The 22555-nt window shown below is 48.5% G+C and overlaps 1 protein-coding gene and 1 long non-coding RNA gene across 5 annotated transcripts in view; one reads left to right on the top strand and one right to left on the bottom strand.

Annotated features, from left to right (window-relative positions):
* DGKD (diacylglycerol kinase delta) overlaps window positions 1-22555 on the top strand; it is a 755036-nt gene that overhangs the window by 258574 nt on the left and 473907 nt on the right. For all 4 annotated transcript variants that reach the window (XM_085634674.1, XM_085634677.1, XM_085634676.1 and 1 more), the window contains 2 exons: window positions 4230-4338; window positions 5792-5931. In XM_085634674.1, coding sequence (XP_085490800.1) covers window positions 4230-4338; window positions 5792-5931 — 249 coding nt within the window. The remainder of the gene's footprint in view (window positions 1-4229; window positions 4339-5791; window positions 5932-22555) is intronic.
* The window catches only part of LOC146785541 (uncharacterized), a 308594-nt gene that overhangs the window by 84853 nt on the left and 201186 nt on the right, over window positions 1-22555 (bottom strand). The window lies entirely within an intron of this gene.

Genomic DNA, 22555 nt, shown 5'->3' with positions numbered 1-22555 from the left:
ATAAGGCAGAGTATGTTCGGTCCTATCTAGTTGGCCCCTAATGTCTTTCAATATTCCCGCGGTTGTGCTAATGTACGTTCCACGTGGCTTTGAATGCTTCCCAGAGGATTGCAGCACTATCAACATACCCCTTGTTCTGTTCAATATTGCGTGATGGCCTCGCAAATGGTGTGTGTATAAAAGGGGTCAAGAAGTGCTTCAGAGCGGAATCGCCAAGTAAACTGTCATGATAGTGTCTGCAGGATATGCAATTTAAGCCTGACGGGGTTGTGGTCTGACAGTGTTCTAGGGAGCACCCCTATGTCCGATACCCAGGTCATGCTTCTGTCGCTCATTATCCAGTAATCCAGCCGTGACCAACTTCCGTGAGTGGAGGAGACATGTGTACCTTCTAGCTTGGTTGGGTTATGCAAACGCCAAACGTCCGACAGGGTAAGCTATGCAATACCTTCGTCAATAACTCTGGCAGATCTGGGTGAGTGCCCCCCCACCCCACCCCACCCCACTTGATTTGTCTTTACTAGTGTCCAGGTGGGTGTTAAAATCCACGCCCCATATTATGGTAGCTTCTGGCCATTCCCGTAATATGGTAAATATGCGCTCGTAAAATTCAGGGTCTTCAACGTTAGGACCATGCACATTTACCAAGCTGACTAGTGACCCCCCCCCAGCTTGCCGTGAGCTATGTCATACCTGCCTGCGTCGTCTGTACAGCTTTTGATCATAATAAAGGGCAAGTTTTTCTTGATGAGGGTGAGTACTCCTTTGGCATAGGACGAGTACGATGAGGCCTGTCAATAGCCCGCCCATTTAGCCCCTATCTGTGCCTCAGTGTGAGGCGTTAAATGTGTTTCTTGTATGAGAGTGATTTCGATGCCGTTTCGATCCAAGTAGGCCAACACCTGCTGTATCTTTTTTGGGGAGTTGGGCCCTCTAACATTCCAAGTTAGGCATACAATTTTGTCATGATCCATCTACAGCCATCGTAAATAGTAGGAGACATGCACTATAAAACAACACTCCTGCAATAATATGAACCACACAAGAGACTGTTTCAGTAACCATCAGCCACAACAACAAAATCCCTCTGCCCACCCTCCTGCCCATGCCCCCACCCACTTCAGCAACCCCACCTACCAAAGCCATCCCAACCCCCCCTGAACAATATCCAATAAAGGAAAGAGGCCACCATAGCAGCAATGGGGAACACCTGTAGGGGAGTGTTGGAGCGCCCAAAAAAAACCTCCCAGGTGTAAAGGGAGGTGACCGGAGATACACAATACAGTGTCCCGCCCGTAACATAACCTGCTTCAGCACAGGGCAGCAGAGTATATAAGAAATTAACAGTCAAATATATCAAAGACAAATATAAAAGTCTTATCTGCCATAGCGTAGTTCCGGCGAGCAGTCTGCTGGAGTCTGTATACAATGTAAGGCAGATCGCGCCCGCATTAAGGTCCCATAGTGGTGTTTCAGCACCGTCTCAACAACATTACACCATGTTAGCACAAAAAGGGCATCATTCCACAGTGCCGTGTGAGGAAGCATCGTTGTCATCGTCTTCTTGGAGAGATGAGCTCTTAGCCTTACGTTTCCGCAACTTAGCATAATCCATTGCAGACTTCGGCAAGGTGAACATCTTACATTTACCATTCAGATCAATGCTCAGGCGCGCTGAGTATAGCATTGCGTAGGGCACTTTCTCCGCCATGAGGATTTTTTTCGCCGGTTGGTATTCCTTTCGAGCGGCCTGCACCGCTGCGGTGAAGTCCGGATAGAAGGCGAGCGAGTTGCCTTCATGAACGTTGTCCCCCTTCTCTCTGGCCATGCGGAGAATGGCATCTCGGTCTCTGTAATTCAGCAGGTGCACAATTCTGGGACTTGGGGGAGTTCCTGGTGGAGGTCTGGCGGCCAGCGAGCGGTGTGCTCTCTCAAAAAGCAGAACAGAGAACAGATTCTCTGCACCAAATATCGCCTACAGGAGAGACTCGATGTACGTTTCGAGGCAACCTGTGTAGGTGGATTCCGGTAAGCCCGTGATGCGCAGATTATTGCGCCTCGGTCTGGCCTTGAGGTCCTAATTTTTGGCCTGAATTACAGCGAGCACTTTTTCTATATTCGACGTTTTAGAAGCAACCTGCTGTAAGCCGTCCTCAGCGTCCGAGATGCGCATTTCCGCCTCACCTATCCGCAAGGCTTGCTTATCCAATTTGGCGGACATGTGGTCCATTCTCAGATTGAGTGTGTCTATCTTGCCGTCTATGGACTGTAGGCTAGACTGGAACACCATGAGTGTTTTTTCAATTGCGGTTAAACTGTCTGTGGGGGCGTCAATCTCAGAGTCCGAAGTGGCACGCTGTTGGGATTTGCTTGATTTGCGAGGTTCAAATGTGAGGCGAGGCTGGCTACGTTCCGTTTTGCCCATTTTGCTCCTCCGCTATGTGCGCATAGCAGTTGCACTCGAAAAAAGGCCACGACCGTTAGGCAGATGATTTAGTGAATCGTCAGTAAGTTACAGGCCCCCTGTGCCAGGAGAGGTGCTAGGGATGCTCTCGCTCTGCAGGGGCTGGGCGGCAGGAGCGACAAACCAGGTACAGTGCCCCAAAGTGATGGTCACCCCACAAACGCAGTACACCAATCAGCCAGTCTTCACAAGGCAGAGGCGCCACTCCAGCGAACGGACCTCACCTGGGTGGTTGGTACAAATGACCAGATCTTCTCCGCCAAGCGGTCAGGGATGGGTTTGCCACTGGTGCCTGTGAGGATCGGGGTCAGTGGGTCGCAGTGCTTGGTCCTACAGACTCCTGCAGTGCTCAGGTATGCCCCCGCAGTGTCAGAATCGAATCTATAGCCAGTCCGCAGAGCACACCATTCAGTGCGGCAGGTTCCAGTTCTGCTAGTGGTCTAAGTGTTGTGTTTACACAGCGTGATCACTGCTCTTTACGGGATCAGAACCCACGGTGTACCCGGTGATCCGGGGCAAATATGGCGCACCTCCGCCGTCACAATCCCTCGCATAAGCACATGGCAGGGTTGCATATGTCCGGAAAAAACACACAGGCTGATGGCAGGAGTAGTGGTGTATCCCCCAGGCTGTCCGGCTAGCTCCCACGTGCGCCGTTGACCCGTAGATCTGTAAGGAGATAGAGCGATGCAATGAGAGAAGCCGCAGCGCCGCCAGAAGCACGTCGTGCCTCGGGACACTCCTCCCAATCAAGGCACAGGCTCAAGGTGTGGATGTAGGCCCCGATGCGGGCCTGACCGCTGCTGCTCCCCCACTGCGATCACTACGCGCCACGGCACAGGGACCTGCAACTGTGGGCCAGAGTGCGGCAATCCCGGCCGCGACGGTACAGATGCTGCGCCGACCGGGTGCTGCGTGGGGGGCTCTTGCTCCTCGGCCCCCGGCGGCCGTAGAACGGGGCAGGTCATAACAGCCCGGGGATCAGGCAGGGCGACAAGTGAAAATGCACCTGCTCTCCCAGGGCGCACTCACCGGTCCCTCTCATTCCCAGGGGGTCCTCGGGTAGACGCACAGTCCCCAGTTCCGCCCGTCGGCTCCGTCCTCTAACTTCACCGCAGTGGAATCACCAGCCGCCGGCGTGATTTCCAGACCGCCATTTTATGTGGAGGAACCCGCTTGGAGAGTTGTGGCGTATAGGCTCGCCGTAGCCGCTGGGGTCGATATTTATCCAGCTTGTGATAGCATAAGTGGTGCGCGTTCGGAGCCCGTGTGCCAAAATGCCAAATTCAGGCAGGAATTCAAGGATTGCTAAATTTTAGGCTCCCCGGTCAGCAGAGCTGTGCTACGGCGAGGCCATCTTGCTTTGCGCTCTCTAGCACCCCAGCCCTCGTTGTCTTATGTAACATTTCCTACACGTTGATTTACACAATTTTATGATTCGTTGTCTCTGTATAATATGTGTGTGAAGTATAGTGCTCTGATACCCTGCATTGGAATGAGTAGTGCTATCAAAGAAATTAATTACTTGTGAGAGAGGGGCTATGGAGAAATGAGGGGCACCTTTGGAGAGCTATCGAGGTAGTCCGTGTTAAAGGAGGTCATTGGTGGGCACCAACAAAGATTGTTGCACCGAGCGCCACCACTGCTAAAGCCGGCCCTGTGTCCGTCTAACATGTGGAATTAAAGATTCAAGGGTATTTCTCTCTCTTGTTGCTCACCTCATGTTGCTTAACTCTAGTCATGGCCATTTTCTCTTGTCTTGCAGTTTACGCTTGTTCCAGAACTTCGACACCTTCCGGATTCTTGTGTGTGGGGGAGACGGCAGTGTCGGCTGGGTTTTATCAGAGATTGACAGCCTCAATCTCCATAAACAGGTACTGGAACAGTCAAAATTATGTTATTTATGTGTGTGTTTTCAAAAGCTCTTGATATTCACTGTAAAGAACAACAACACGATAGATCCAATTTTCCTCCTGCAAGTAAAACTGCAATGTTTTTATTTTTAATCAGAGTGGGTGTTTTTATTTTTAATCAGAGTGGATGTAACTGTGTGAAGTTGGAATGGATGCAAGTGTGTGCAATTGAAATCGATGTAAGTGTGTGTATTTGTGTAGGAAGCGTGTGCCACAGCTTACCTGAGGTGCAAAGAAGACCCCGCCACCTATTATCACATATTTTATGGAGAGACCCATTAGGTGACATGATGTAGAGAACTAGCGAATGTGAGACAGCATATCTTCTAAATAAGACTGCAACAATGGCCGGGGAGTTTGAAAAGAAATAGCTTTACAACCTATGACCATGGATTTCAATTAGATTCTTTTTTACATTGACGGCTGGAGAAGTGTTCTCGGAGTATGTTGCAAATGAATATATTTGTACCCAGCAGTCCACAGTGCTCTCTGGTGCTGCAAGGTAGACACTATTGCCATAATTCAGCCGAGGCTGGCTCAAGATATTTACAACAGTCTTGTGGACATGGATTTGCAGATAGCACAAGATTCTGCGGATTGGCTTTTGATGATAAAAGTAGGTGCTTGTTACACAACTTGTCTATCTAGGGATAATCTGACATTTGTAGATGACCCCAAATGTTTCACTTAGACAGCGTTATAACTCCATTTGTAGCCAGCACATTAAAAACCAATGCTCCATTGTGTATGGTTGACCCTGTTACACTATGTACAGACAGTACTTCTGAATAATGTAAAGGCTGTAGTTCTTCACCATGTACAGTCGATGATTGTACACTCTGTACAGCCAGTATTTTTTATACAAGGCACTGCCCGTGCTCCTACTTGAAGCAGTGCCTGCAGAACAAGCACATGCAGTGTTCATATTCTACACGTAGCAGCCAGCTGGCTCCTCATCCTGTGTTTGTGTTTCTGCTGTTAGATTGATTAGCTCTTGAATTCTTGCTGGGCGATTATATTTGTAGCAAATAGTGGGATTGTGGTTGTTGATGACAGAGCAGCCATTCCTTTTGTCTCTCACATTTACAAATGTGCTTCAACCTCCAACCGTTGTAGGTGATTGTACATGGGAGTAAATCCGTATTTGTAAAGCGCAAACTACTCACCCTTACGGGTCTCAAGGCGCTGGGGGCCGTCGTGGAAATTAAGTGAGCTATTGCCCAGAGTCACATGGTGCTGAGCTATGCTGCCACCGGAGCCGGGGATCGAACCGTGAACCCTGTGCTCTGAAGTCAGCTACCCTGGCCGCTGCACCACACCTCTCCACTGAGTGAGTCTTGTGAGTTAATTCTGTGGTCCATTTAATCACCAATGTTAAATGTTTTACATGAAGGCATACCCTCTCTCTCTGTAGTGCCAACTCGGAGTGCTGCCCCTTGGTACCGGAAATGATCTTGCTCGTGTGCTTGGCTGGGGATCTGCCTGCGACGATGACACTCAACTTCCTCAGATACTAGAGAAGTTAGAACGTGCCAGCACCACAATGCTGGATAGGTAAGCCTGACAACTAATTCTGCCTACTTTTTGACAAGTGTATTTACGCACATGCATGTTTGTGCAGGTGTGTTAAATTCCTATCTTCTGTATATGATAACTGAGTGTGAGTGACCAGATCCTAACATCTCATCAGAATATGAGTGATGGACACTCGCCCCGGTTTTACAGTAGCGGAGTGTAAGTGACAGATTTCTGAATCTGAAGGCTAAGTCTTGAGTGGAAGAATTTAGGATCCTTTGCATAATAATTAGGAGACCGTTTTCTTCCTTATAATGGATGAGGCTATTGGACATATTCCTTGATCTCCAAAATGATGAGTAATAGCTAGATGTCACTTCTTTATAACAAGCAAATGTAAGTGTTAGACTCATGGCTCATCACTATCATATGTAACTGACCTCTTTGTTTTGAGACTTGATCATCATGTTGCTACAACGGTGTATAGTCTATCTCCCTTTGTACCAGTTGCCCTCCCTTTTCGCTATAAGCTATTAGATTTGTCATCCTATGCAGACCTCCTTTTGGCCTCCTCATTCTCTCAGCATATTATGGTATTCCTGATTTGAGAAGTCCCAATAATGTCTGCTGACCCTCTAGCCCCATTTTACCTTCTTCAAACTTTTTCTGGGCTCCTCTTGCTCTCCATGGCTTCTCTGGTGTAGGAGAGTAGGATCTGCACTTATGTTGCCCCATCTTGTTTTCTGATGTTAACACTGGTTTCTGGCTATAGTCTGGCTGGGACCCTGCTAATCAGGGCCCCAGCCTCTCTGTTCTCTCTAAACAACTTGGAGTGCATATTAGGTGCACTAGTGATTGGATACTGTGGTACCTTATGAGCCCCTAGTACATGGTACCTTAGGTACCAAGGGCATAGGTACTTCACAGGCCTACCAAGGGCTGAAGCATGTATTATGCCACCCCTGGGAAGCAGACTAAATCTGACACCACAGGCCTGCTACTGCAGCCTGGGTGAGGTAGTGTTAGCACTGCTCACTGAGATATAGGTACACTATATCTCTACCTGCACACACATATAAACCTATCAGTCACCCCTAAGGCAGGCCCTATCAATCCTGAGGGCAGGGTGCTTGGTTTCCATGTGAGGGTGTGCCTCTGCCTGAGTAGGGCCCCTCTGCAGCTCTCAGAATCCATTCTCTGTGGCTGTTTGTGGATGCGGGTAAACCATATACTCTTAAGTGCATTATAACCTAGCAGTAAATGCTAACTTTGGGATGGCTGCATCAAAACATGTCATGTTTGGTGTCAAACGCTTTGGAATCATACCCCCACACCAGAAACTGGTGTGGGAGTATGATCCCACCCTTCTAGAGGGATAGACATGTACCCACTGTGGAAACACGGTAGAATCCTGCAGAGCCCTGGCATCACAAAATGGATGCCACCAGTCACAGACACTGGGCTGCCCTCCTGCTGCTGACCGAAACTCGCAGTGGAGGAGGCTCCTCTGTGCATATGCCAGCTCCAACCGGTTCAGGGGCTACCAGCCCCTGCTCTGGCGCGAAACTGGACAAAGGGAAGTGGGTGTAGCACCCACTCCCCTGACCCTACCATAGGTGGGGTCATAGAGCTAGTCCCTCCCTTCCTTGTAGTATAAGTTAGGGAACCCTTGCCATTGCAAACTAGATATCCCTGGACGACGCTCTGAAGAAGAATCCTGGACCTTCGACGTTCTACTACCTCTGGAAGACTGAAGAATCTCCCTTGGAGTCAAGGAGTGACTCCCCTGCTTGGCAGGCACCAAAACTTTGAATCAACGGTCGCAACTTTTCCCGATCCAGCCGGAGTTAGAAGTCCCTGCATCCTAGGAAGAGGATTTCCTGACTTCTCAAGGCCATCGTGAGTCTCCAGTGACGCTGAGGCAAGTGGACCCCATGAGTGACGAGGAACCGCAATCCCTGGGTACCGTGCACTATTTTCGAGTGCAACCCCTTCACGACGTTCTACGAACCTGTGCTTTGGACCACGTGTGGCCCAAGCCTCCAGAAGGATTTCCACCGAAGATCAGAGGCCTACCCCGTCCCGAGTGACCGTGGGCCCCTGCTGAGTAAATCCTCCCGAGGCGTCTTCGCGATCCCTTGCCGGTTGGCTTGTGGGTCCCCAGAAGACTTTTCTACAGAACCAAAGGGCTACCCTGGTTGCTTCAGGCCTGCCCTGACTTACCCTCGCTGGGTGAGTCCCTCAGACCTTGCTGGTCTGCACCGCTGACTTTCTTCACTTTCCACGAGACTTGCTGTTGCCAAGGCTTGTTGGCTCCAATCTGGTCACCGACACCGCAGTAAGCTGCAGACTTCGTGGGACACGCCGAATCCAGCTCCTGGTTATTGTCAACACCTCCTGGACCTCGTGGCTGAAGAGTCAAGACACCAGTGATCACCTGAAACCACCAGACGACTGTGGGCATCCAGCTTCCTTGCCCGGGTCACTGCCAAGTGATTTTGAACACTGTCCCTTCTGCTTTCAGGTCTTCCTTCTTCTGAATCCAGCCTTGGATTCCACCGGACACTTCTCCGGTCTTCACAAGCAGCAAGTCTTCTTAGGCTCCCATTGAAAACAACGCCGCAACCCGACACCAAAAGACACCTATGCACCCGGCTTCCCTGGGTGAGGTAATATCAGCACTACGGTGCTCCTGTGTGTGTTTGCTCTAGAACTGCTTACCCTGTAAGTGACTTGCTTGTAGACTCTCCTGAAATATCCTAAAACTTTAAAATTCCAACCGCGACTTGCTCCATTGAAGTCAATTGGGATCTGCGGCTGTGTTCTCACACTGCATGCCTCTCCCGTGGGTCCTTTACTTGCCTGCCTTGGGTGGATTAGTGAGGCCCCAGCGCTTCTGAAGGCCCTAGTTCTTGTCCCCTCGCAAGTCGATATTCCTAAGTCTCTTTTTTAGTATATGGTCTGGTACGCCCCTAGGGCCCCAGCCATATTTGTGCTTAACTTGTTGTGAAATGTTGATTTGTGCATATGTCCTTGACTTCTAATCTCATAAAGAGATTAGTAGAGTGTGTCTAGTAATAAATACATATATATTTTATATATATATACCTGTGTGGTGTCCTTTTATTTAGTAATTCAAGAGAATATAAGGTAAAACAAGCTGCTTTACATTCCTCTAAAGACTTAGCCTGAAGGCTGCTCTCCACAGCTACCACTAGGATAGCTTTCTTAAAAAGGTTGTCTTAAACCTATCTACCATAAGAGTCGAATTGTACTGGTGCAAGGTGGCCACTTTAACTAGTGACCAGCATATACCAGGCCAACTTCTCACATCTGGTTTACATCATCTACTTGTATTTAATCAGCCTGGCTTCCCTCCGGTGTCTTTGACACTTGTGGTTTCTGGTGCGCTTCAGCTATCCACAGATCTTCTTGTGTCTATCCACTTCTGATGGATAGTTATTCCCACAGATTCCTCACTTTATCGTCCAGGCGCAAAACTGCATCCAGAAAGATTTTCAGCAGCAACTTCTCTCCAACATCATTAAGTGGTGCCATGCTTTTTTAGCCTTGATTCCTCACCCAAATGTGATTTCTCACATTGGAACTAAAAAGGCATCGGTTCTGCACTTGGTACTCCCTCAGCTTTTTAACAGCAACTCGGTCAAGCATCTCCTCTTAAGGTTTCAGGCTTTATTCTGCTAATGCAATAGATGTCCATTTTGGACCTGCAAACATTTGCATGTGGTGCCTCCGACCAGGCCCGGCTCTAGCGGCGCCGGTGCAACAATCATTTTTAGCGCCCCCAGGCTCCATGACCACCTCCATGGATTCACTCACTACCACCGGGCAAAAGTGCTCCAATCTCTCCACTCATAAGTTATTGCTAAACCTAGCCCCGCCCCCCCCGAGGTCAGCGCCCCCTCCACAAGTCCGCGCCTATTGCGACCGCACCTTCAGTTAAGTCTTCCTACAGGAAACGAAAAACGAAAAAAGACGTAAAAACCATAGAACAGAGAAATCCTCTTCTTCCTCAAGGATACTGTCCCACTCCTAGGACCATTAAGAGTCTCTATGCCAGTATCTTCCATGTGGTCAGAGCAGGTCCAGGTGTTGAAACAAATTAAGCCAGAATTTCCTACTCCATCTGTTGACCCTCTGCCGGTCTAGGCCGTTCGGTAGGGTGTGCTGGATATTTTGAGAATGCTTCTCTGACCCTGGCACTGCCCGATTCTGACCTCCCCAAGCTGCAGCCTGGTGCTTCTTTCAATGAAGTCAGTGCACTCAAAGGTCCTAACACATTGTGTACGGCACCTCATATGATGCCGTCATCTGGCCTTGGTTCTTATTTTGAAGGCACCTCTACCTTTTTACACGTATTCGGACTGCACCCAGATGCTCTTGCTGAGTGCGATTAAGTATATTGTTGTTTAGAGAACAATGATTTGGAGGCGGTCAACTTCCTCTCCTCTTTCAGTGCCGATGCTGGCCCATATCTAGAATTGCAAAACACAAGAATCTAAGAAGCTTCAGTGTATCTCTAGAAGAAGATACCACTTACGCCTCTAGGCCTCCTTCAGAGAAAATCTATTTGCTAACTTCCAGGATACAAAAAACAGCTGAGAGTCTGGAACTGCCCTTCCCTACCAGAGAGGTGAAATTGAACATTTTATTTGAACTGCTGCAACCTTCTCTTGCTGTTTTAGAACCTCTGCTACCTTTAACCGAGCTGCTCATGTAGCCTGTATTCTATGCCTGTGGTAAACCTTACTCAGCCCAGCGCTCCATAGACAAATTTCACAACGTCACAGACTTACAATCCCAGATTGTTGTCATCACATCTTTCTTCAGAGAATCTAGTGGTCTAAACACCTGCTGAAATGCTGGCACCAAATGCTTTTTCTATGGCTCCTCGAGATCGAGAGTCTAGGAGGCTGGAATATGTGAGCTGGAAAGTTTTTGCCCCACCAGCCTTGCCATTCTTACTGAGTGTGACTTAGTCAGTCCATTAATGCCCTATGGTCGCTCGGAAAAATTACCATTATATGTCTGCCTACCAGGATCCATCTTTGTGGGTCTGGAGGATGCATTTCAGTTGAAAGTTTACTCTTCACTATGTATCACTTCCCATAACTTTGATGCCTTTGTCTCTGAGGAAGGTTTGTTAGGACTGGGCCCAAGCATTCTCATCACCCCAGACTGGCCGAGAAAGGTTTGGTACACAGATCTTCTGCATATTTCCTGGTGCGCTTCTCTTTGTCTCCCGCTCAGAATGGACCTTCCTTTACAATCAGGGAGCCAGGACCTGCATTGTCTCTAGGGATTACATCTTCATGCATGAAGATTGAGTGGGGTCATCTGAGTTCTTTTCAGCTACCACAGGAGTTGGTCAATGTGTTCATGTCAACTCCTCGCCCCTTGACTAAGTCGGTCTATTCTAGGAGATGAAATAGGTTTGTGAGCTGCTGTTCAGGCAAACAAATTGTCGTTGGCAAACATTCTTCAATTCACTTTGATCTCTCACAACCATATTTCCTTGTTCAAGTCACCACAATTGTCAGATTTTAAAGGGATTTGAACCATTTCCTTTTTGTAATGCCTGAGTGGGACTTGATGTTAGCTATAATGTTCTTGATTGGTACTCTATTTGAGCCCCTGCAGAGTTGTCAGTTATGACTACTCACTTTTACAACAATTTGTTTTTGTTGTTGCGACGCAGGCTGATCGAGTTAGGGAGCTTCGGGCCTTGCCTGTCAGGTCACTCTTCACATGCTTCTTCCCAGGTAAGCTCATACTGTGAACTAAGGCTGCTTTCCTTCCTGAAGCAGCGTCCCCATTTCACAGGGTCAGTCCGTCACTGTCCCCACCCTCTATCCATCACTCCACCCTTCCAGCTGGGAGGTGCGATTGCTTGGGCTGGATCCCAGGGGTGCTGTGAGTTATTACATTAGCCTCACGAAAGTGCTCGGGTGTGATGACTAGTCTACTTTAAGTACAAGGTGAGGCAGTTTAAGAGAGAGCAGTTTCTTGTTGGATGTTGACGTGCATCAAGATCTACTGTGCTCTGGTGAAGAAAGACCGCATGAGGGGTCCGAGCCCATTCGCCTAGAGGAATGCTGGTGGTAGACATATGTAAGGTGATAATGTGAGCTTCTCTCCGCATTTTTGCCAAACACTATTGTTTGGTGTATGAGGTTAGGAGAAATGACCACTTTACGTGCTTTATAGTGGAGGATTTCTTCATTTTAAATTTAAAAAATGTTCCTCCTATTGGGCTCTTTGTTTGCAGTCTACAAAGGTGAGGAATCTGCAAGTAGAGGTATCAGAACTATCTGTTTGTATAATGTGTTGATGTAGATAAGCGCTGCATACTTCTGCTGTCTAGTGTTGGGCTTGCAGGTTTTCAAGTTGCTTTTTGTTCGAAGAAATTCTTTTGAGTCACAGGATGCCCTTTGACTCCACCCTTAGCTGGCACTATACATGTGCATCGCCTCCATGTTAGATTGTTTTATCGCCGTCCGGTTCGGACGTATGTCTACTGATCTCTACGTTCGACATCACGTTTATTCTGCCCACATGGTGAAATTTGATTCCAAAGCCTTTATCGCTTGTGCTTTCAAAGACATCCTTCTGAGACTAACCTTAGTTGATCAACTCCCAGTTGCTAGAACCTCAGACCCCATCCTAGCCCTTATCCCCCTTATCTTCAGCGACTTTTTCAGAGATAATAGACACACGTAACAGATGTCTTTCCAGTACTGTCCCTAGTCTCACCCAAAGTACCTCTGGTCCAACTGACTCAAGGTTTGTAACCTCTGCCCCTACCCAACCACGATGACATCTTGTGCAAGGCCTGCCTCACCTTCCATTAGAAAAAGACCCTTTGATACCACCAGGAGAGGCGTTGGCCCCGTCAAAAGACACAGATTGAGAGCAAGCCTTGTTCAACGTCGAGGCGGGTGAAGACGCTGTCCCCTTCGGGCATTCTGCCCCACCTTCTATCACCTACTACAGAAGCAGTTCTCTCCTCTGAGTTCAACCATGAGGAAGAAGGTGTCCCTTTGCCCTCGATACCTGCTGGTCCTCGAACAAAAACTTCAACGAGGACTGTGAGTATGATCTGCACCAAGACTCCAATGCTAAACCTCCGATGAGACCTGACACATAGGCAGACCATCACTCTGTAGGGGTCGGACATCGACCCCACTTCCAAAACTTTGCAGTCTCTAAGGCCACCACTGCCTTTGGGCTCCAGTCAGGCACTGACCAAAGCTTCTGAGCTGAAAAGGCTTCTGCCACAAGGCACGACCCTCCACGTCGTCAAGCCCAAAAATCCATTAGGCTCCAGCCTCCTTGAAGCAGAAGGCCCTTTCCACGCCGGTACTGAGGCAAACGCCAACACCGAAGCCACTGTTGACTCTGAAATTGCCATTGGCATTAAAGACTCTGTCGACGGCAGACTCTGATGACTCTGTGGAACCCATTCTACAAAGTCTTCTACTGAACTGGATGCAAGGCAGAAAAGACTGTTCATCAATCCCTAGATGTGCAAGATTTTGATTAAGTTACCTCCACAAAACACCTCAGAGGGGAGGAGCTTACTTTGGAGTACCATCCACCCCTCATAGGGACTGGGGCACTAGTCCTCTCCCATACATTCCACCTCTACCTCCTCCTCTTCTTCCTCATCCACAACCTCCTCGATCACCACCCCACACTTGCCAGAAGGAGCCCCACAGTGCTCCTACTGATCTAGCAGCAGCAGTGGCCCTGAATTTTTATAAGGCACTATTTTACCAAGAGCCCACAGATAATGACCCCCTGGGATGACTATGACATCAACCTCCCAGGATACCCTGATTTGTATTATTATCTAGGGAGGGCATCTCCCTTAGATGACACCTTGACTTACCATGAGGTGATGCAGCAGTTGGCCACTTTTCAACAGGTTGATATGCATGTTTGCAGAAATAGGGTGTCTAGTTGGCAGTGGTTTGCACCCTCTCCAAGTAGGGACTCTCACTCTAGTCAGGATAAGGGAGTCACACAGCTAAGATAGCCCCTGCTCACCCCCATGGTAGCTTGGGAAAAGCAGTCAGGCTTATTTCAGAGGCAATGTGTAAAGCATTTGTGCATACACGTACACAGTAACATAGTGAAAACACTACAAAAGTATTCCACACCAGTTTAGAAAAGTAGCCAATATTTATCTGAATAAAGCAAGACCCAAATGACAAAAATCCAACATACACAAGTCAAAATATCTCTTTTATAATAGTAGGCAAGTTTAGTCCATAGAAATCAATGGATGTGTTTGTTTTAGCACAAAGTACCTTAGATGCGTCAAAGATGTTGGAAGGAGCAGTGGAGGTGAGGTGCCAGAAAAGTAAAGCGATGCGTCTGTTCCGTACTCCACAGGAGAGGTGATGCGTCGGTTCCTTCCACAGGGGAGTTGATGCATTGGTTCCTTACTGCAAGGCAGGGGAGGTGCTATGTCGGTTCACTACTGGTAGGGGAGGGAATGCGCCGGTTTCCGGACACGCTGCCTTGATTCCTTACTGTGGGGCGGAGTCGATGGAGAATTGACGTCAAGAGACGATGTGTCAAAAATCTAGACGTTCTGCGTTAATGAGAAAGCAACAAAGCAAACGCTGCATTGATTTGACTGCACAATGCAAGCACTGTATCGATTTGACAGCCGCAAAGCAAGTGCTGGGTCAGAGTCTGAGCGGGTGCCATGAACCTTTGTGACAGGGTGCTCGGAATTCACGCTGTGGTGATTTTTCTGACGCACTGCAATGGTGTGCTAGGGCTTGCAGTGAAAACTGTGGCTGATGTTTCCATCGGGAACCATGCTTCTGGGCAGGCAGTGGTGATGCGTCGATCTTATTGAGCGATGTGTTGAGAATACAGGCACTGGGAGTTGATGTGTGGATTTTCTCTTTAAGATCACCGGGCTACACTTCTAAGGGCCCAGGAACTGGATTTGGCACCACTTGGTAAGTTAAGACTCTCAGCAGGAGAGCCCAGGTACTGGAAAGTGAAGTCTTTGATGACCCTGAGACTTCTTAACAGGAGGCAAGCACGCGCAAGCCCTTGGTGAACCTTGGAAGCAGGATACAGAAAGCAAAGTCCAGTACTTTCACTCCCAGGACAGAAGCAGCAGGCAGCAGGCCAGCACAACAAAACAATAGGCAGAGTGGCGGTCCCTCCTACAGCATCCAGCTCTTCTCCCTGGCATAATGTGCTCAGTCCACAAGTGTTCTGATTTCGGGGTGTCAGAGGTCCAATTCTTGTACCCCTTTCTGCCTTTGAAGTAAGCAGACTTCAAAGAAAACTCTTTGTAGTGCACAAGACCCTGCCTTTTCCTGACCTGGCTCCAGACAGACTACAAGGGGGTAGAGACCTCTTTATTTGAGGACAGGCATAGCCCTATTCAGGTGTCAGTGACAATTCCTCCCACCACTCTAGCTCAGGAAAGCCCATCAGCCTGGTAATGGCCCATCAGGATATTCAAGGCACACCTCAGTTCCTTTTGTGTGACCATCTAGAGTGAATGCACAAGAGCCCAAATGTCAGCCCACCCAGATGTGTATTCTACAGACAGGCAGAGGCAACTGAATGGTCAAGCAAGAAAATTCTCACTTTTTTAAAGTGACATTTTCAAACATGCAAATTAAAAACCAACTTCACCAAAAGATGTATTTTTAAATTGTGAGTTTAAAGACGACTCTAAACTCCAAATCTCTAACTGCTCCCAATGGGAAATTACAATCAAAAGATATTTCAAGGCAATCCCCATGTTACCCTATGGGAGAAATAGGCCTTGCAATAGTGAAAAACGAAATTGCAGTATTTCACTATTAAAACATGTAAAACACACCAGTATATGTCCTACCTCTTAAATACATTGCACCCTGCCCATGGGGCAACCTTGGGCCTAGCTTAGAGGTGCTTCACATGTACTAAAAGGGTCTAATGGCAGTTTAAAACTACACACACAGACACTGCAGTGACATGTTTGCAGGTCTACTCGTGTGTGGCACAATCAGTGCTGTAGGCCACTGGTAGCATTTGATTTACAGGCCGTGGGCACCCCTGGTCCAGTTTACTAGAGACTTAATGGGGAATAAAATATACAAATCATGGAAAATCAATCAATCATCAATACAATTAATACAGATAGCATATTCACTTTAACACTGGTAAGCAGTGGTAAAGTATCCAGAGTCCTAAAGCCACCAAAACAGGTCAGAAAAATAGAAGGAATAAGGTAAACGGTTGGGGATAACCCTGCAAAAGGGGCCATGTCCAACACTTGCCCTCCTAGAAGAAAATGATTTCCTAGTGAAGACTCTATCCAAATTGGAAAGAATGGTCCAATTCTTGCCCATGCTAAAGGGCATGTTAAAATCGTCTCCTGAAACCATTAAAGAGCCAGTTATGTTATGTTACGTTATCCGGATTTATAGAGCGCACAGCTGCCCCAGCAAAGGGGCGTCCCGGCGCTATAGAAGACAAAATACCGGACACAAGTAATACCAAAGACAAGAACTTAGCAGCACTAAGAATCCAGAGTAAAAAGGAAGGTTTCAACAGCCTTCCTAAAGGCAAAAAGTTTGTTGATTGCGCGAACATGGACAGGAAGAGAGTTCCAGAGCCTGGCAGCAAGTACTCTGAAAGAGCGACCGCCAGACCTAGCTTTCTTAAAGCGCGGGACTGTGACCAAGTGAAGACCCGAGGATCTAAGAGAGCGCGAGGGAACATAAGGCAGAATAAAGTGCTCCAGAATCTGAGGAGAAGAGTGCTTCAGAATTTTAAACACAAGGCACAGAGATTTAAACTTAATCCTCTGAGCGACAGGGAGCCAATGAAGTTTGACAATGGTATTTTTGGCCGAGCAAAATCGCGGTAAGCCCACCAGAGCCCTGGCGGCAGCGTTTTGAACGCGTTGAAGTCTAGAAAGTTCGGCCAAGTTAGCCCCCAACAAAAGAGAACTCGCATAGTCCAGCCTAGACAAAATCGTAGCTTGAACAATAAGCTGTCTGGTTGGAGCATCAAAAAATTTAAAGATAGGTCTGAGCCTACGTAGAATCCCAAAACACGTGGCGGCAGTTTTCTTAGTATGACAGGCGAAACTGAGTTTACAATCCAACCAGGCCCCAAGGTTCTTAACCTCAGTGACAGGAAGAGGAGTTGAACCAAGCTCGGGTGGCCACCAATGATCACCCCAGAGATGACTCTGCTTGCCGACAATGAGCACTTCGGTTTTTTTAGCGTTCAATTGCAGGCAATTATCTGTCATCCAACGGGCCACTGAGCTCAGTCCCTTGCGGAACTTAGCAGCCTCGAGGTCAGACGCCCCACTTAATGGAACCGCCAGCTGCGTGTCGTCAGCATAGGACACCATAGTCAGGTTCCAACGCTTGGCGACAGCAGCCAGCGGCTGCACATAGAGATTGAAAAGTGTGGGGCTCAGAGCTGACCCTTGCGGCACACCCTGAGTGATAGGATAGGGTTTAGACTGAAAAGGAGGAGTAACAACCCTAAACGTGCGACCAGATAAAAACGATCAAAACCACTCAAGTGCCACGTTATCGACACCAGCCTCACCCAGACACTGTATTAGAATGGCGTGGGAGACGGTGTCGAAGGCGGCACTGAGATCGAGAAGCACCAGTGCCGCCGTTTGACCAGAGTCGACCAGAGTACGCAGGTGCTCAACCTTAAAGAGCAACGCAGTCTCAGTACTATGGCCGGGTCGAAAGCCATTCTGCGAGGGATCCAAAATGTGAGCACAACGAAGAAGATTAGATAATATGGCATTAACATGAACCTCAGTCAGTTTTGCGACCCATGGGAGAAGAGATATAGGGCGATAGTTCTCCAGCTTTAATGGATCCAAGGCAGGTTTTTTTAAAATAGGCATCACCTGAGCTTGTTTCCAGCTAGCAGGGACAGAACCAGACGTCAGAGATAGATTGACAAGATCACGCAGGGGAGGAAGACAAAGTAACGCTGAATCTCTAAATTGGGCAGGCCGAAGAGGATCCCTAGGAGAGCCAGATTTGACTTTCGCCTCAATTTTATTAAACTCCTCCATCGAAAGCTCTGGGAAAGAGCACAAAGACATAGTAGTCATTGGGCAGGGTTCCAACTTCTCCACAGAGACGAGTGGAGCAGAAAAGGAACGATAGATGGCCTCCACCTTTTCCACAAAAAATGCAGCCAGGTCCTCACAGTGCGAGGCAGAACAGATCTCAGCGACTGGAGCTCTACTGGCTGTAAGATCCTTAAGCACCTTAAATACTAATTTAGTAGGATTGGTGCTGGTGTTGAATTTGCGAGAATAGTAGGCAGCTCGAGCTTTATTAACCGCTCTATGATATTTCTTAGTCCTGGCACGGTAGATCGCTTTCATGTCTGGCAAATAAGACTTATGCCAGGCTCTTTCAGCTTGTTTGCATGCTTTCCTAAGGAGCTGAAGCGAATCATCATACCAAGGACTATATTCAGCACGACGGCGTTTACTCTCCGCAATTGGGATCAGGCAGTCCAAGGCTCCAGTCAGCCAATTGCAAAACAGGTCATATCCCGACTCAACATCCAAGAAAGGACCCAGAGGATATTGACCAAGAAGCCGATGAAAGTCAGCTAATTTCAGCTTTCTCCATGGACGCCTAAGAGGCATAGATGAAATTACTCTGTGAGGAAGGTCCTTAATCACAAGGTGCAGCTCTATAAGATGGTGATCAGTCCAGGCCATAGGCCTGGGAAGCAGCACTTTAGCCGCAGATAGATTGGTAAAAATAGGGTCCAAAATATGTCCACCAACATGAGTACAATGGTTGACCAGCTGAAATAGCTGGAGAGCTTTCAGATCGACAAGAACGCTACTAACGGCAGGGGAAAGGGGAGTATCAAAATGAAGATTTAGATCGCCAATGATACTAAAATTAGCAGTCCTTAAAGCTAATGTACTGACAGCTTTGGGAAGAGCTCGATACTATGGTTGTAACACCACAGGTCAGGGGAAAAAACAGACTTCGTCCCACGATCCAGTCTACATCAGGGGCCATTTACCACCAAGTTTACTGGTTGTACACACATCAAGCTTGCGGGCACCTGGTTATGTCATTTGTGACACATCCCTGCCCAACAGGAAGAGCAAGAGGCTTAACGCTGCCGGGCAGAGGGTGGCTGGAAGGGCCGCCACCCACTGTAGGGTAGTGAACTCTGCTGGACTCCTCCTCCTCCTCTGCGACAGGACACAATGGGATGAGATGAAATCAGGTAGAAGGGGTAGGTGGTAGTCTCAGAAGGTAAAACTGTTTCCAATGCCACTATCAGCCATGCCATTAACTCCACGGATACCACTTCCCTAGGGGGTCAATACCAATGTCCTCACTAGATGCTATGCCTGGCTCTGTATTTCAAAGTTCAAACTAGTGGTCCAACAGCACCCTCTCAAACTACCTTTAATGGGGAACATCTGTTTGGACCACAGTTTTATCAGAGACTGGAAAAACTGAAGCTGGACACCAACATTGCAAAAACTATGAGTGCCCTTCAGACCCTATGCAACAGGGGCTCTTTTAGGAAACAACAGGTTGGAGGAGGCTCGAAAGCAGCTTTCCCAGATCCTTCCCCTTCCTACCACAGCAACAACACTCTTTCAACCCGTAGGCTATAATAGGGTACACTAGTAGTGCATACAGGGGAAACAGCATTAAGGGCACAGATAGAGGTGGCTCTGGTAGGCAGGCCTCCACCTCCAATCACTGCCACACCCCTCCCCCTCAGATAGGTGTTAACAGTTATTTGCCATGGCTACTACCTAAAAGGTCTCACACCCCCTCCCGACATCCCCCCGCACCCACATCCTCAGTAGGGAACATCTCAACTGGCTGCAGGAAGAGATACAATGGTTCCTTCCAAAAGGTGATACAGAACCAGTGACCCCGACTGCCTAGCCCCCCCCCCCACCCCCCGCTGCTCTCCCCTGAACCCCCAACTACACCTTCAGGGCAAGGGAGTTAGCTCTCTTTACCCTCCCTCAGGCCGATCGTGGACCTCAGTCATCTGATTTGATACATGTTTTCGGAACACTTCGACATCGAAACTCTGAAGGAGGTCATTAGTCAGCTCTAGCAAGGCAGCTACACAACTGCGTTCTACCTCAAGGACGCATGCTTTCATATCCTCATCGTCCTTCCACTGCCACTACCTTCATTTCATGGTAAGTGGCCGCCACTATCAACTCAAAGGGTCTTCACAAAGTGCCTTTCAGTGGTGGCTGCCCACTTGGGACATCCACATTTTCGCCTTCCTCGACGATTGTCTGATCAAGAGCACAAGAAAACTTCAATGCCTAGCCCACACCCAGGCCACCATCTCCCTACTCCACACCCTTGGTTTTACAACAAATGCCCCAAATCCCTCCTGCACTTCCTCCAGATCCAACCATTCCAAAGCCTAGCCCAGTCTGAATAGAGTGTGTTGGCATTCTAAAAGCTCTTACCTCTTTTTCAGCCCAATCGTTGACTCACTGTCAGAACTTCTATGCACCTATTTAACACAATGATCTCTTGTATTGCCATAGTACTCCATGTCCTGCTCCATATGAGTCTCCAACAAGAATGCCTTTCGGTCCAATGACCACAAGTGGAGGGTCATTGGCAATATCTAGTGAAGACCAACACCCATTGCTCTCTGCAGTGGTAGAACAGCAACAATCTGTTGCAGTGCAGGCATTTCTAGACTTCATTCCACAAGTCACCAACATGACAGATGCCTTTGTGGTCTGTTGGGAGCATGTCTCTAACAAATGACCATCCACAGATTGTAGGCCCCTCAATACTGAGGGCACCACCAGAAACTACCTTTCGAGCTCAATGCTATACATCTCACTCTCAAAGCTGTTGTAGGAAAGTGGGTTTCTGTTGCAGTAACCCCCCCACACACTTTTTGCCACACTACTGATGCACTTTTTCTCTGTTTGCCCTGGGTCCCTGCCAAGCAGGTTCCCAGGGCCTGTGTTCTTTCCCCAAAACAAACCCAATCGGCATCTCTGGCCACATGTCAGCCCCTGGTAAATGGTACCACAGGTACCCAGGGCACTGTGACCAGAGAAGGCCTCTAAGGGCTGCAGCACTTGTTGTGCCACCCTTAGAGGTCCTGTACCCTGACACTCTCACACTGCCTTTGCAGGCTGCGTGTCTTGGTGCAGAACAAAGTGAAGAGTCGACATGGCACACATCCCTGTGTGCCATGCCCACAGACCACTGCCCTGGCATACATCAGTCACCCCTTTAGCTGGATGCCCTATGCCAGTGGTGAGGGTACAGGTGCATGAGCCCTGTACCCCTACAGTGCCCAAGTCAATTCCTGGGCACTGTAAAGTGCAGTGCTGCCATTAAAGATTATATGGTGCTGGGAGTTTGTCATTACGAACTCCACAGCACCATAATGTCTACACTGAAGACTGGGAAGTTTGGTATCAAACTTCTCAGCACATTAAACCCACACTGATGCCAGTGTGGGATTTAATGTAGAATGCACAACAGAGGGCATCTTCGAGATGCCCCCTCAAATTCAACCAACTACTAGTGACCTGACTGAGTGGCTGCTTAGGCTGCCACCACCAGACATGTTTCTGGACTCCTGGGTCGAGGGCCTGGTGCTCTCGGGGGCCTGAAACAATGCACATCCTGGGACGAGGTGCCAAGGCTTCTCCCCCAGGTTGGGCAGGGTTCACGAAGGAGAAGCTTCAAAGGCTTGCCACCTTTGTGAGCCTCTCTAGACCATTTGCTGCTTTCAGCAACTGGTCCCCACTGGTTCTACTCCCCATTTTGGGCGGGAGAACCGGTGGGAAAAACAAGTGAGGAAGGGAGATGTGCCCACCTCTGCCAATTCCCCCCCTCAGGTGGGGGAGGAGAGGTGAAGCACAACCTCGAGTCCCCGCCATCTTGAGGATGCGGGGACCCAGCCAACCAGGGACAGGCTCCTGCCCCCCTCCCACAGGAGAGTGGCAGAATAGGGGATGTACCCACCCCAGGGAAGGGACCCATTGGTCCCTACACTTTACACATACACATAAGGCTGGTCATATCCTTGATGTGGTTTTCTCGAGGGATTCCAGGTTATCTACGGGCTCACCTTTGCCGCTAGTCTGGACGGATCACCTTGCAATACCTCTTGTATTTGCCCTCCCCGCCCAGTTTTTAATTAATCATAATGACACATCATTCACCCTTAGGAGAAACTACAGAAATATTACTGATGACACTATTGTCCCCCATATCCTTCTCTCTGAATCTTTCTCTTCGAAGACTGCCAATGATGCAGCACAGGAACTTATGTATTCTATTTCTAGTGCGGTGGAGGAGCTTGCCCCCGCCTCCCTGCGATATGCAGCCCGTCAGAAACCTACTGCTCCCTGGTTTTCCGACCATCTTAGACTCTTAAGGCAAGGTTGTAGAAGTAGCGAGAGAAGATGGAGGAAGTCCTGGGATCCAGAAGATCGAGTAGCTCACAAATCCGCTTTGCGGAACTACAAACAGAGAGTCATACTGGAGAAGCAAGAGTATTTTTCTAACCTTACAGGTTCCCTAACGTCATCTAGGGAGCTTCTTAAAATTGCCGATTCCCTATGCTCTCTTCA

The sequence above is a fragment of the Triturus cristatus genome, chromosome 11, assembly GCF_964204655.1.
Source record: "Triturus cristatus chromosome 11, aTriCri1.1, whole genome shotgun sequence".
Lineage (NCBI taxonomy): Eukaryota > Metazoa > Chordata > Amphibia > Caudata > Salamandridae > Triturus > Triturus cristatus.
This window is presented reverse-complemented; position numbering and strand designations above follow the sequence as displayed.